Source organism: Porites lutea, chromosome 10 (genome assembly GCF_958299795.1).
Source record: "Porites lutea chromosome 10, jaPorLute2.1, whole genome shotgun sequence".
Classification (NCBI taxonomy): Eukaryota; Metazoa; Cnidaria; class Anthozoa; order Scleractinia; family Poritidae; genus Porites; species Porites lutea.
The window spans coordinates 17,617,881-17,629,662 of NC_133210.1; the positions used below are offsets into that span (position 1 = coordinate 17,617,881).

Consider the following 11,782-nt stretch of genomic DNA (forward strand, 5'->3'; position numbering starts at 1 on the left):
TAATATCTTTCCAGAGTAAGCAAGTAGTGTTGACAACGTCATCTAGCTACATGATTAGTGCGACGGGTTTAACTTGTTGGTTTTGAGGGTTGTTTTATGATAAATTCCCAAAGGATTTCTCATCAGTTAACTCTTTACTTGTCACCTTACATCTAGGCCGTGACAATAAAAGGATGCAACAGTTTTCCCGTAAAAATGACCTTGAGCCTACCATATTTACTCGAATAAGCGCCGCCTTTGAAATGCACCACACCCTCTTAGCGGTAATGGGTTAAGGTTAGGGTTTGCCTGTGTACAGACGCCCCCTCCCCTCAAAAAAATCTCTCCCCGATTTTTTTCGAGGGAAGGGGGGCGTTTGACACAGGCTAGGTTAGGGTTATGGTTAGGGTGTAGTGCTTGTTCAGGGGTTTCAATACCGACAAAACACGTCGGCTACTTTGCTCAGAGAAGTCGGCTACTTTTTTCTTTTTAATTGGAAGCTGGAAATAAAGTATTAAATTAAAGAAAAATTCTGTCAAAACTTGTAGTAAAATTCAATTTGCTGGACCTAGACAAACTTTCTGCTTCAGATTTAAAATATTTTAAAAAAATTTGGGACTTAATGTGCATTACTTTTCCAAATTGATCCAAAAGACATTATCTTTTGTACTTAATTTAGCGCCCAGAACGCTGGAAATCGCATTTTAGGGCATTGAAATGTTGAAATTTTCAAGGGGTGCATGCCCCCAGTCCCCTATAGAAGAAGGGAGGTAAAAGCCTCTTTTTGATACAGTCGGTTACTTTTTTCAAACCTGCTAGCTACTTCAATTTTTACTGAAACCCCTGCTTGTTGATTTTTGTCGTTTTTGAACATTTGCAAATGCTGATATTCATAAGAAAGGAAATGGAGCTTAAAAGATATCTTCATTAATGTAAGCCCTGCCTTCAAATTGGAGCCATGTGAAAAAATTAACAAGCGCGGCGACGTTCATTCGAGTAATTGCGGCGTAATATAGCTTGTGAAGAAATAAAAGTGGACACATGGAAAACAATATTGTCGACAAAACTGACTGTGGACTGTGGATAAAATAGGACTGACAAAATTGCAAAATTGTGTAGTGGGGTATACATGTAGGATGACAAGAACGCTAGAAAGCATGAGCAGACAGGTAGTGGAAAGGGCAGTTCTCTCACCGTGAGGGGAGGGGAAGGGTGAATTCCCTCAGCATGCTTCCACAAGAGCCTATTTAAACGGTATGATATTTTCAGCTAGTATTCCAGCCAAGCTTACAGTACAAGCCGCGGGCATTACAGCATTACACGCGTGTTTCATGCGTGGAAATCCGCCATATTGCACGCAAATTCCACCCGAAAAACACGCGTGAAACACTCGTGTAAAAGACTACACGCAAAAATACACGAGAAAATACACGGAAATTAGGAAAATTTGCGTGTAAAACTTTATACGCACATTGTAACAATTTGCGAGTATTCGGTTTACTTGAGTTCTTACGTCGCTGGCTGAGGGAGGGCAGTTGTACTCGTGTGGTCGGCTTTGTTAGCAAAAATCAAACTTTCGAGGTAGTCGTTCAAATGTTAGTATTTTATGTTATCTGGGCTAAAAGTAATCCAAGTTTTTTGACCGAAAGAATATTGTTTTTTACAATTTAAGGTGGCTCATGACAGTTTTGTGGACTTAAACTTTGGTGAACCAATACTTATACTCTTTTTCAGTTGATGTTAGAAGGATGGTGTCCGTTATTGTATCTTAAGACAAGCAACGACCATTTTGTCAGCTTTACACGCTTTCTGTTTGTTTTGTTTTGTTTTAAAGAATTTACAAAGAAAGAAAAAGAATGCATGGTTCTAAGGTGAAAGAAAGTTTTGTAATGAGTTACCATGGCAATAGAAGAGCCCTTATTTTTTAGTTTTAATTGTGTTTAACTCAAAAACTTTTGCTTACGCCAAGTTTTATTATTGAATTGTTATAAACTTTTCAAGATTCAGTCAACTTTTTGTCAAGAATATTTTTCACACAAATTCAAGGGGTCTAGGGGGCTCTGAACCCTCCCCTAGAGTTTTTCTAACTTAGCAAATCATTTTGACATTGGCTTATGTTATCACATTTAAACAAAAAAATTGGATAGTGAAGCTTACTTTTGAGTTACATAATTATATACCACAGATGAAGGTGCTGTGGCAAGTAAACCTCTTACATCAAGACAATTAACCTGGCCTGTCTGCCAATGATACATCTAAGCATAAATTTGTGGGATACATGTAATCAATAAATCTAAGAAGAAGAGCTAAAAATTGCTGGAAACTTTCATCTGCCCCCAAAGATAATTATATGCAAGTAGGAATCACCTTAGTTTGTAACAAATGTCCAACTCCCTCAAAGCTTAAACTGTGTTCCCGATCTGTAGTTTTAGAAGTTTCGATTGCTTTTTATCATGGCAATTTCTTTTTTTCATTTTTTATTTCTTAACAAATCACAATTTTACCGTAATGTATTCATGTTTTGTTTCTATTATTTGTTTCTTTCATTTTTCTTTATAAATTAGCTTATTAGTGGTAGTATTTTTAAGTAATCATAACTATTTGTAAATAACTGCCTAATTCAACCTCTCAGTTGCATTGTGATTAGAGTGGTTTTCGTTTGAGTGTCGTAAAACCAAAACCAAAGTAATTACTCTGGCCAATCACATAGGACACAGACAATACATTGAACCAATCAAAACTCGAAGTAATTACATGTGGCTGACGCAAAGCGCGGGAAAATCGTGCGAGCGCGTCACAATTGGCTTTGGTTTTACTTCTGATTGGATGAAAAGGTGGCGCGAATCTTTTAAGCCAATCGCATCGTGTAGAAAGTGCAAAACCAATTACTTTTCGATACTCAAATGAAAACCGCTCTATAAATAAACTATCTATTGTCTTTCTTTCTATCTAATAGGCTGACTCAGCAACAGAAAAGAAACATTTGTTGATGATGGTAAAGCACCCGGAAGCGACTTCTGGTGCACAGTCTGCCACTCTGCCACTGGTCAAGCCGGTTGTTTGATTTGTGCGCACTGTCGTCAACTGATGTTCCTGTTCTGTTGCTAAATTAGCCTAATAATTATAAGACTGTAAAATAACTAGTAAGGAAGACCATAGCGTACACTACTAAAGACAACACAAATCAGACTTACATTCATGAAAATATCCTGTGCATAATTATCTGTGTCAGAGTCCCAAAGACACCTACATGCAACCCTAAAAACAAAAGTTTAACAAAGATCAAAAGAATAGGTTATACTGCATTTTTAATTAGCTGATTTTGTGAAGGTCAAAACTCTTAGCCAGTACAGCTAACGTGATATTAGTGACACTGGCTAACCTCCCACTCCCCAAAATAATGTTACAAAATTTACTTACTGTAAATCATCGATTAAGCGCCACAGCGCTTATTTCATTTTCCCTGTTATAGGTACGGTGCTTATTAGAGAGCAGTGCTTATTTCAACTACAGGTAAAACACTGAGTGGAATATAGAGAGAATTCAGTGAGGCGCACACAAATTAGTATAATAATAAAATACATTATATGAACCCGGTTTCAAGAGTTTCCCTAAATTAAAACTTGTAGAGCTCACGAGTTTGTCGAGTTCTTGTTTCTCAAGCAATATGGTTTTGATATCTCTTTATATCAAGTGCTGCAAGAAAAGTGGGGAGTTATTAAATACTCAAATTAGCGCCGCAGCGCTTATTCGAGTACTGGCACTTGATTGATTATTTATGGTAATGTTTAATGAGTGTCTGCAAATCGATCAAAAACACCTCATTTTGCATTCTTAATAATTATTAATCACCTCCCACTAAAATCGTTTTGCGTTAGACTATGGTAAATAATAGAGACTTTCAACAGGGCTCAAAATAATTTTCAGAGAGTCTCTGGATACGATGACCGGTCAAATTCATTTTAGCTCGGTCACATATTGTTTCTGGCCAGTCAAATTTATAAGAGAAATAAATCTTAAATCATTGACCCATGAACCAAAACTGGCGTTATATATTTCCAAAACAGTCATTGCTTAGAGCTTACAGCTTAAAGCACTCATTGTCAACAATAAAAATAAATCACAGCGGCAAAATGAAAATATGCTTGTGTTTCAATGTGCGAATGGTAAACAACTGTTCTAGTTGCATTTCACCCAGGATTTCAGATCAAAGTTCCGCAATACACAGCAACTCGCTACATGCATGTACTGATAACAACTGAAACAACTGAACAGCATGGAAATTTTAATTTAGTTCATTTTCAATACAACATCACTGGTAAGATGAAAGGTTGACTGGTCAACTCCGCAATCAGTCCAGACATTGTCTGTTGACCGGCTGTTATTTCGAACCCTGCTTTAGATTAAAGGATGAGAACAACTACCACAACGAGATCTGACTTCAAGTTTTTCATCCTAGAAAGCTTCATTGTACTTTTTCACCAGAAAAGTTAGCACTTTCGTCTTCATTGAAGGAGAGGTTAAGCCCTCTCTCAATGGCAAAATGATAAAACTTCTAACATTTGATGACTTGTTTCCACCTCTACCATATTCTTGCTAAAAATTGTGGTAGAATGATGACAGCTATCATGTTTCCCTGCAAAAATGATGCTGGTTCATGCACGAGCACTACTAAGTATTGAGAAAATCTTGTTCTCATAATCTTTTGAAAAATCAAGTTTTCTTTTGAATCATATTTTCAACTTTCTTTTCAGTGTTTGACTTGTGATGAACACTAGGTGTGCCCAGCCTTTGATATGATTTATTAAACTGAAGGGACTATGCTAGACTATAAAACCACTAATGCTAAACTACTACCCAGTCAGTAAAGAAAACTTAAGGACTAACTGGAAAACATAAAGGCAAAAATTTCACTGCACCTGAATATGTACTGCAGGTTAAGGTGCATTTCTTTGAGAAAATCCAAATGAATCATTTTTTTCACAGCCGTCAGGATTTATTCCTGAGGGGAGGGGGCAGCAACAGGCTATTTTGTTTGACAATAGAGGAGAGAAGTGTGACGTCACGTTTCCATGGTTGCAAAATTTCTGGATGACATTAATAGGGAGTTTTTGTAATGGCGACGGCGAACAGCAAAGAAACAATAGGTTTAGATTGGCAAAAAAAAAACAACTTGCATGTGCAGATCCACGCTTTTTGTGCATTTCGTAGCTGTTGTTGACATGACACTTCCTAATTTTATGTGCCCACTTTAAGGAGTAGGTGAGCACAAAACAAAAAGTTTTTTTTTCATTTTCTCAACCTAGATACGGACTGTTCGGATTTGACCCAGAAAATTTTGTCAACATTTGACGAATTAAAAAAGATCAACGAAGTTTGAAACAGTGTAAATCCACTTTTTTAATGACTTTTTGATTTGTTTTCATCCGGAAATTTTGCTACCATGGCAACGTGACGTAATGACTTCTTCTCTCTATTGCAAGAGGAGTCACTAGAAGGGCAAACATAAATCTGGATATTTTGGGGACCTGAACCAGTGCCTTTCTGTGGGAATGGATTGGAAAAAATTGCACATGACAAGTGGTTTAATTATGAAAATTAATTACATGATGTTTTTTTTTAATTTCATTTTTTATGTGCTCTATTTGACTTACTTCACACCTTCACCCCTCTGTTCACCTATGACAACTTGAACAATAAATTTATATCTGTCCAGTTCCAGCTCTGCAATGAATAATTAAAACAAGGTAGTCACAAAAAACTGCAGCATTTTGTGGCTTGTATGAACATTTCAATTCATTTCTTCAAGTCGCTCTATTCCCTACATGTAGCCTTGGGCTTTAAATGCTGTTTACTTTTTCCCCTAGTTAAATTTTCTTTTGTTGCACAACACACCACACTCATTTGGCAGCAACCAGCTTTAATAGGTCATTTGCATGATGGCTTCATTTAACTACTAATACTAGAATTCTTCAGGGTTTCGTTTTCTTGTGCAATTTAAACGGAACTGGGATAACCAAACAAATATATGAAATATTTAAAACAAAATGAAACCTGGTCTTAGTAGTAAAAACATGTCATTGTGCAAATGATCTATCTTTTTTCCATGTTGCCTGATAAAAGTAGGCTCGATTTCCGCCGTCTCCCGGGTCCGGTCTTTGACCCTCCCCTAAGAGAGACGGCTGGACGCGTGACCCGTTGATCTTGTCTGTGACGTAATTGGAAAATTGATCATTTAGGCGTCTCCGATGTCACTGGAAGTGAAACCGGTCTCCAATTTTCTTATTTATTTGGCTCAAAATTGCATCAAGCGCTCGCTTGCCCCCCCAAATGACTTTCGAAATAGTTTTTCGGCACATTTCCATATATTGTGAAAAATATTCTTTGGTACATTTCTGAACACGGCGACATGTAGTTAATTTTCTTTGATCTTGGAATGTTGGATTTCATCTTCTGTGGGTCCGAACTGACTGATTCTCGCAAGCAGACCAAATTAAATGGAAAAGTTTCTTATTTACCAGACAGAATTTCCAGCGTATTGAATGTTCCTCTGTCAAATATAAAAGTGGACGGTTACATCTGTAACGAACGCAGTTATCGAGACCTAAATCGCTTTGAAAAGATGCTTGAAGATGCAAAATCTCTCCAACAACGATCATTAAAAGAAAAGTTCACAACAAACAATCGAACAAAACGTTGTGTTCCTTCCGACTCTAGAATTTCGCCTAGTGTCTCCGCACCGTCGAAATCGCTTCGCCATCCGATGGATCAACGAAGGACTTTCTGTTTTGATGTGATAATTTCTGCGACAATCTTTGCCAGACGAAAATCTGCAGGCGGTAACATGATTGGCTTAAACCAACAAAGGAAATCGCACGCGTCCAGCCGCTCTTTCGGGGGGATGAGTGTGGGCTCATTTTCCCGAATAGCGGCTGGTAATCGAGCCTAGATAAAAGTTGATTTGTCTTCATTTCAATGATATGATGACTATTGTTATAGCAGATAAATCGATAGAGACAGGTCATAACATAATGCAAATAAGGTGCAGAGATGTGAGTCAGGGTGGCAGGGTGCAAATAAAGGGAGTTTTACAGCTTGCATTAGGGCACGTACTAGCCCAAAAGTCATTTCAACTAGCACAGAAAACAATTTTTGATGAGCAGGTTTGTTAAAAAATCTTCTATGAATTGAATTCCCCTGAAAAACCTCAATTACCCATTGGGCAACTTAAGAACAAAACTCACTAGCCTGACAGCAAAATCCACTAGCCCCAGGTCATTGGACACTACTTTACTTGCATGCTGAGTGGTAGCTCTTTTTTCGGTTTATTCCTTTTCCAAGATATCATTTGACGAACCCTAATCGTTGAGGGGTAGACACTTGATAGAACGTGAGGTACAGTTCCTATCTTTAGCAGTCTGAAAATACATGCTGTACAACCCTCTCTCTTTGCTCACACAGGGTCGATACGGGGTTGATGTAGGGTCTGTGTGGGGTCAATGTGGGTTCTATGTAGGGACGATGTAAGATCGATTACTATTTACAAAGGAAGACGCTTAGTAACCCTGCCTTCAGTAATATTCTATAAAGGAGGTGCCAGTCTCTGAAGTTTACAGTCAGAACGTGCTCGGTTCAAACCAAAAATGTGGAAAAGTATAGCCACCATTACAGCCTTCTTCAACAAGGTAATAGAAATTATTTTGCAAGCAGAAAGTGAAAAAAGTGACCTCTCCCAAGCTAGCCAAGGAACAGAGTCTTCGCAAGAAGAAACAGAGCACTAACAGCCATGGTAAGGAGCTCTGGTCGGTTGACGAAGTTGTAAATATTATTATGCTCTTTCAGCCATTATTTACTAATGACAGACAAAAGACAAAAGGTCACACAGTTTAAATGTAAGCATGATGAATTGACCAAAAAACAGTCATTTATCCTTGGAATAGGTCTAACAAAAAGTATTTGAGTTTTGTTGGCACTAGTTGAAAGAAGAACTCAAAATTTTACAATCATAGACCAGGAAAACAAATAGGCCACTGAGGAAATCACCACAACACTATTTTTAATAAACTACCATATAGGTAGTACTTCATGGAAACCTGACTTTTGCATTATTTTTTGTTCTTTGCACAAACTTTAAATGCTATATCTATTATTTTTCCACAATGGACCATTTTACAGTTGCAGGTGAAAACAAGGTTGGAGTTTACCTTGTATTGGTATAACCCTTGCTGCTTATTATGTTGGTTTTATGCAAACTAGTATTTTTAAAAGGAAGCAGGTTTGAATCAAAACACGGTCAAACTCACCTTAATTCACATTCACTTGAAGACTAGGTTATTAAGCCCACAACTGTAATATGGCCTATTATCATAGCCATCTATAATGGGGAGACTCAGCTTGACACCAGAGTGTAACTGTTCTGGCCTTCTTTTTTAAAATGGTACAGTGGAATTGGTACAAGTAGGAAGTTTGCACTAGAAACCGTAACTTTTTCTGTGATTAAAGAATCCGTCCAGCTTACACGTCTCTCATTGATAACATAGGGCTAAAAAAACTTAAATTCCAGTTTGCTCCTTGAGGCAAGCAGCTCTCTCATTTTGCTTGCCTGGGGCCACATTCTGCTTGTCTTACCTTATCATAGAAAATTAATGATGCACGTTGACAGTGCGAAGAAAATGTAAGTTACACAAAATTAACACAAATTTTCCAAAACAATGTGCGCCTAACTTTATCTTATGCAAATGTGCTGCAATACAAACTTCTCAACATACAGTACATATCTATTAAAGGAAAAAACAGCAGCATTTCCAAGAAGAAGAAAGACTGAAGAAGTTAGCTATTCCCTCAGGATGGATATATAAGAAGACCAGTTGAAAGACATAATTGAACTCAATTCTTAAAGAAGAACTGTCAGATAGTGACTCCGAGGTGTTGAGAGAGGAACTATATTGAGCAGACAAGGTTTTGTTATTGAAATAAAGGTGCTGTAAAACAACATTGATGTAAAATAGTGTGAATTTAATTAACACTGACATAAATTAAGATGCATTAAATAACGCGATTAATAAAGTGCATCATTAATTTCCTATAATAAGGTGGTTAATGATTTTGTTGGAGGATGACTTGCCTGAACCCTTGCCTATTGGGTGGGTAAGCTTTAGTACATGCTCAGCAAGGTATGACTAACAGATTAGTTATGTGCATATTGACTTATGCCATCAGTATGGAACCTAGGCATAAAATGCTGGCGTCTTGCCGGCAAAACTTCCCTAGTGGCAAGGAGTGAGGAGAGATGGCTGTATCCACAAGCTGCATCTTTAAGAATGCATACTAATCCTGGCACCTGTGGTTGTCATATTGCTTGCTATATCAATCTCAATGGACTGCACGTGTGGATTTTTTTCTTCCATTGCTGAGCTCGCAAAGTGTAAAACCACCTCTACGTATTACTCAGCAAATGGTAAAGCTAGTTTTCTAGTATACAGTTTGTTAGCCTGAGATAACAGCCAACATTTTGAGACACCACCAACTGGCTTCACTTCTCAGGCTAACAATTTGTATTAAAACAAGAGAATCCATCCCCCATAAAATGATAAGAAAAAAAGTTGTTGGTACCATATGGTTTAGTCACCCTATTCTCCCCATAATCTTCAGTATGGTACATGTGCTGAATGTTTAATTCTCCCTTATGCATATGGGGCCTATGTATTATAGTGCAACTACTTGAACCAGGGCACTTGCAATTGCCCAATCACAACCTCTCTTGAAAACAAAAGATTCTCAAGTTTTTTTGCAAAAAAAGGACCATTAACCAAGGCTGCTGCCCAACGGGCTCCCAGTCACCAGGGGCGCCTACGATTTGCCTGTCGGTGACCAAAATTTCAAACAAGGAGCCCGAACAGGTGCCTATAAAAACTTATGATTCTCATGCCAACTTCTGGTTAATGAACGACAAAATTCCCTACTCATTCTCGCCTCATGAAATGAAACTGGAAAATGTTTGGTAGTCGGCCATAGGCAAAAAAATATTATACAATACAATACAAAAGGTAAACATTAAAAATGCACTACACTACTCAAACATCTATGGTAACACTATAAACACTAAGCAAACGTTACTTGAAGTAACAAAATAAAACTGCTAAAGTAGTTAAGTGGTGATAGCTTAAGTGCTGTCAATGGCAAGACACATTCCATTTTTTTATTGTGGATGTGGATATCATTTATTATTTTTTTCGCAACAATACGTTCGATTTTTTTTTTGGTGTTTAGGAGGGGTAGAATTGCTTTTTTGTGCATAATAAAGTAGGGGTCCGGGGGCATGCTTCCCGGGGAAAATGTGAACTTTAGACTGAACATCAGAAATGCTCGTTTTTGGCATTCTGGTAGGTCGTTTGCAATAGGGGGGCGAAAGCAAAGATGACGGCAACGGCAACGAGAATGGCAAAAAAAGCTGGGGAGGTAAAAGATTGCTCAACGTAGTGGGAGAGATCCTTCTCCATAACTTCATATCTCTATTACAGCGAATGTCCAAGATACTGTACTGCTTTAGCAATAACCTAACTTATAACACCTAGCAAAGACCTTATTAATTCTACTAAATATTTACTTTTAAAAGTGCACCCCCAGACCCCACAGATGCCATCACTACAAAACTTGAAAGAATTCTTTTGGTGACCCCCCATTTGAAGCTATATTTTTTGGCATGTACCCCCCTCAAATCGACCACCCCCCCCCCCCCCCTCCCCCCAAGTTAAGAACTGAATTCCCTGAGAGATCATAAGTTCAAACGGTTTATAGTTTTTAAAGGTTGCATCATCTCTGGGACAAACGTTGATCTTCAAAAGTGACGAACTAAGGAATTAAAAATTTGAATCACAATGTATATTAAGGTTTGTTCAGGAGAAAATTTATTAAATTTACCTTTTGGTCTGATTCAAATTATTAGTTTTTGAAGCCTCTTAAGTTCGACGTCTGACCCAACAGAAGCAATCTCGAATTTAGAGCCTTCAAAACGCTCAATATTAAAGCTTACCTTTCAGCTTATCCTTCACTGTATCTGAAATATATTTACTCCATGAAGTTGCCTCCTCTGAGTTATACTGCTTTCCAGACAATTCCTCATTCAAAACATCATGAATTATTGCTTTAACAGCAGCAGGGCGAAATCTATGAACACAGTACGAGCTTACATCACATACTAAAAGCCCAACGTAATCAGCACAACTCTATGTTTTTCAACTGTTCTGTTTGGTTTTAACAGGCCAAAAGCTTTTTACTTACTTATGCTTGAAGTTAGGACGTATTTTATATGAATTTGATAAGTCCTCAGGCATTTTTTGGTCTTTAAACTGCTAGATTCATTCGATGATTCTTCAAAGATTCCTCAGTTGCTTCAAATATGGCGGCGGACATCTCGACAACTTGTCGCCTTGACGACAACATGAAAACTAGCACCCAGTCCTTCCCATTTTTCTCCAAAATTTTTTCCTGAAAAACAATGGTGAAAGGCTTTTTTCCAGCTTTAAACGCCATGAAAGATTTTTTTACAGAGTAGTAATTTTTTTCGCCAGGTATTTCCTTGCCATGATATTTTCCTTCGAAATCAGGCTGCAGGATATTTTTTTCTGAAATCACCCATACCCCCCCTCAAAAGTCAAGTGGTGGGCCCCTTAGATCCAAAATATCTGCCAGAAGTTTGGGTGGGCCACATTGGATGGAGTCAATGTACGTGTGACAGGGTATGAAACCATTAACCCTACTGGAATCAGCATATACTGTAAAACAATTCTTTGCAGGTTGATAT

The 11,782-nt window shown here is 37.8% G+C and overlaps 1 protein-coding gene across 1 annotated transcript in view; it reads right to left on the reverse strand.

Moving 5' to 3' along the window:
- The window catches only part of LOC140950594 (dynein light chain Tctex-type protein 2B-like), a 32,264-nt gene extending 20,877 nt beyond the window's left edge, over positions 1-11,387 (reverse strand). The window contains exons 1-4 of the mRNA XM_073399834.1: positions 11,260-11,387; positions 11,012-11,145; positions 5,634-5,703; positions 3,174-3,237 (exon numbers count right to left, since the gene is read on the reverse strand). Of these exons, the coding sequence (XP_073255935.1) occupies positions 3,174-3,237; positions 5,634-5,703; positions 11,012-11,145; positions 11,260-11,312 (321 nt within the window). The 5' untranslated portion in view covers positions 11,313-11,387. The remainder of the gene's footprint in view (positions 1-3,173; positions 3,238-5,633; positions 5,704-11,011; positions 11,146-11,259) is intronic.
- Positions 11,388-11,782: the final 395 nt, after the last annotated feature.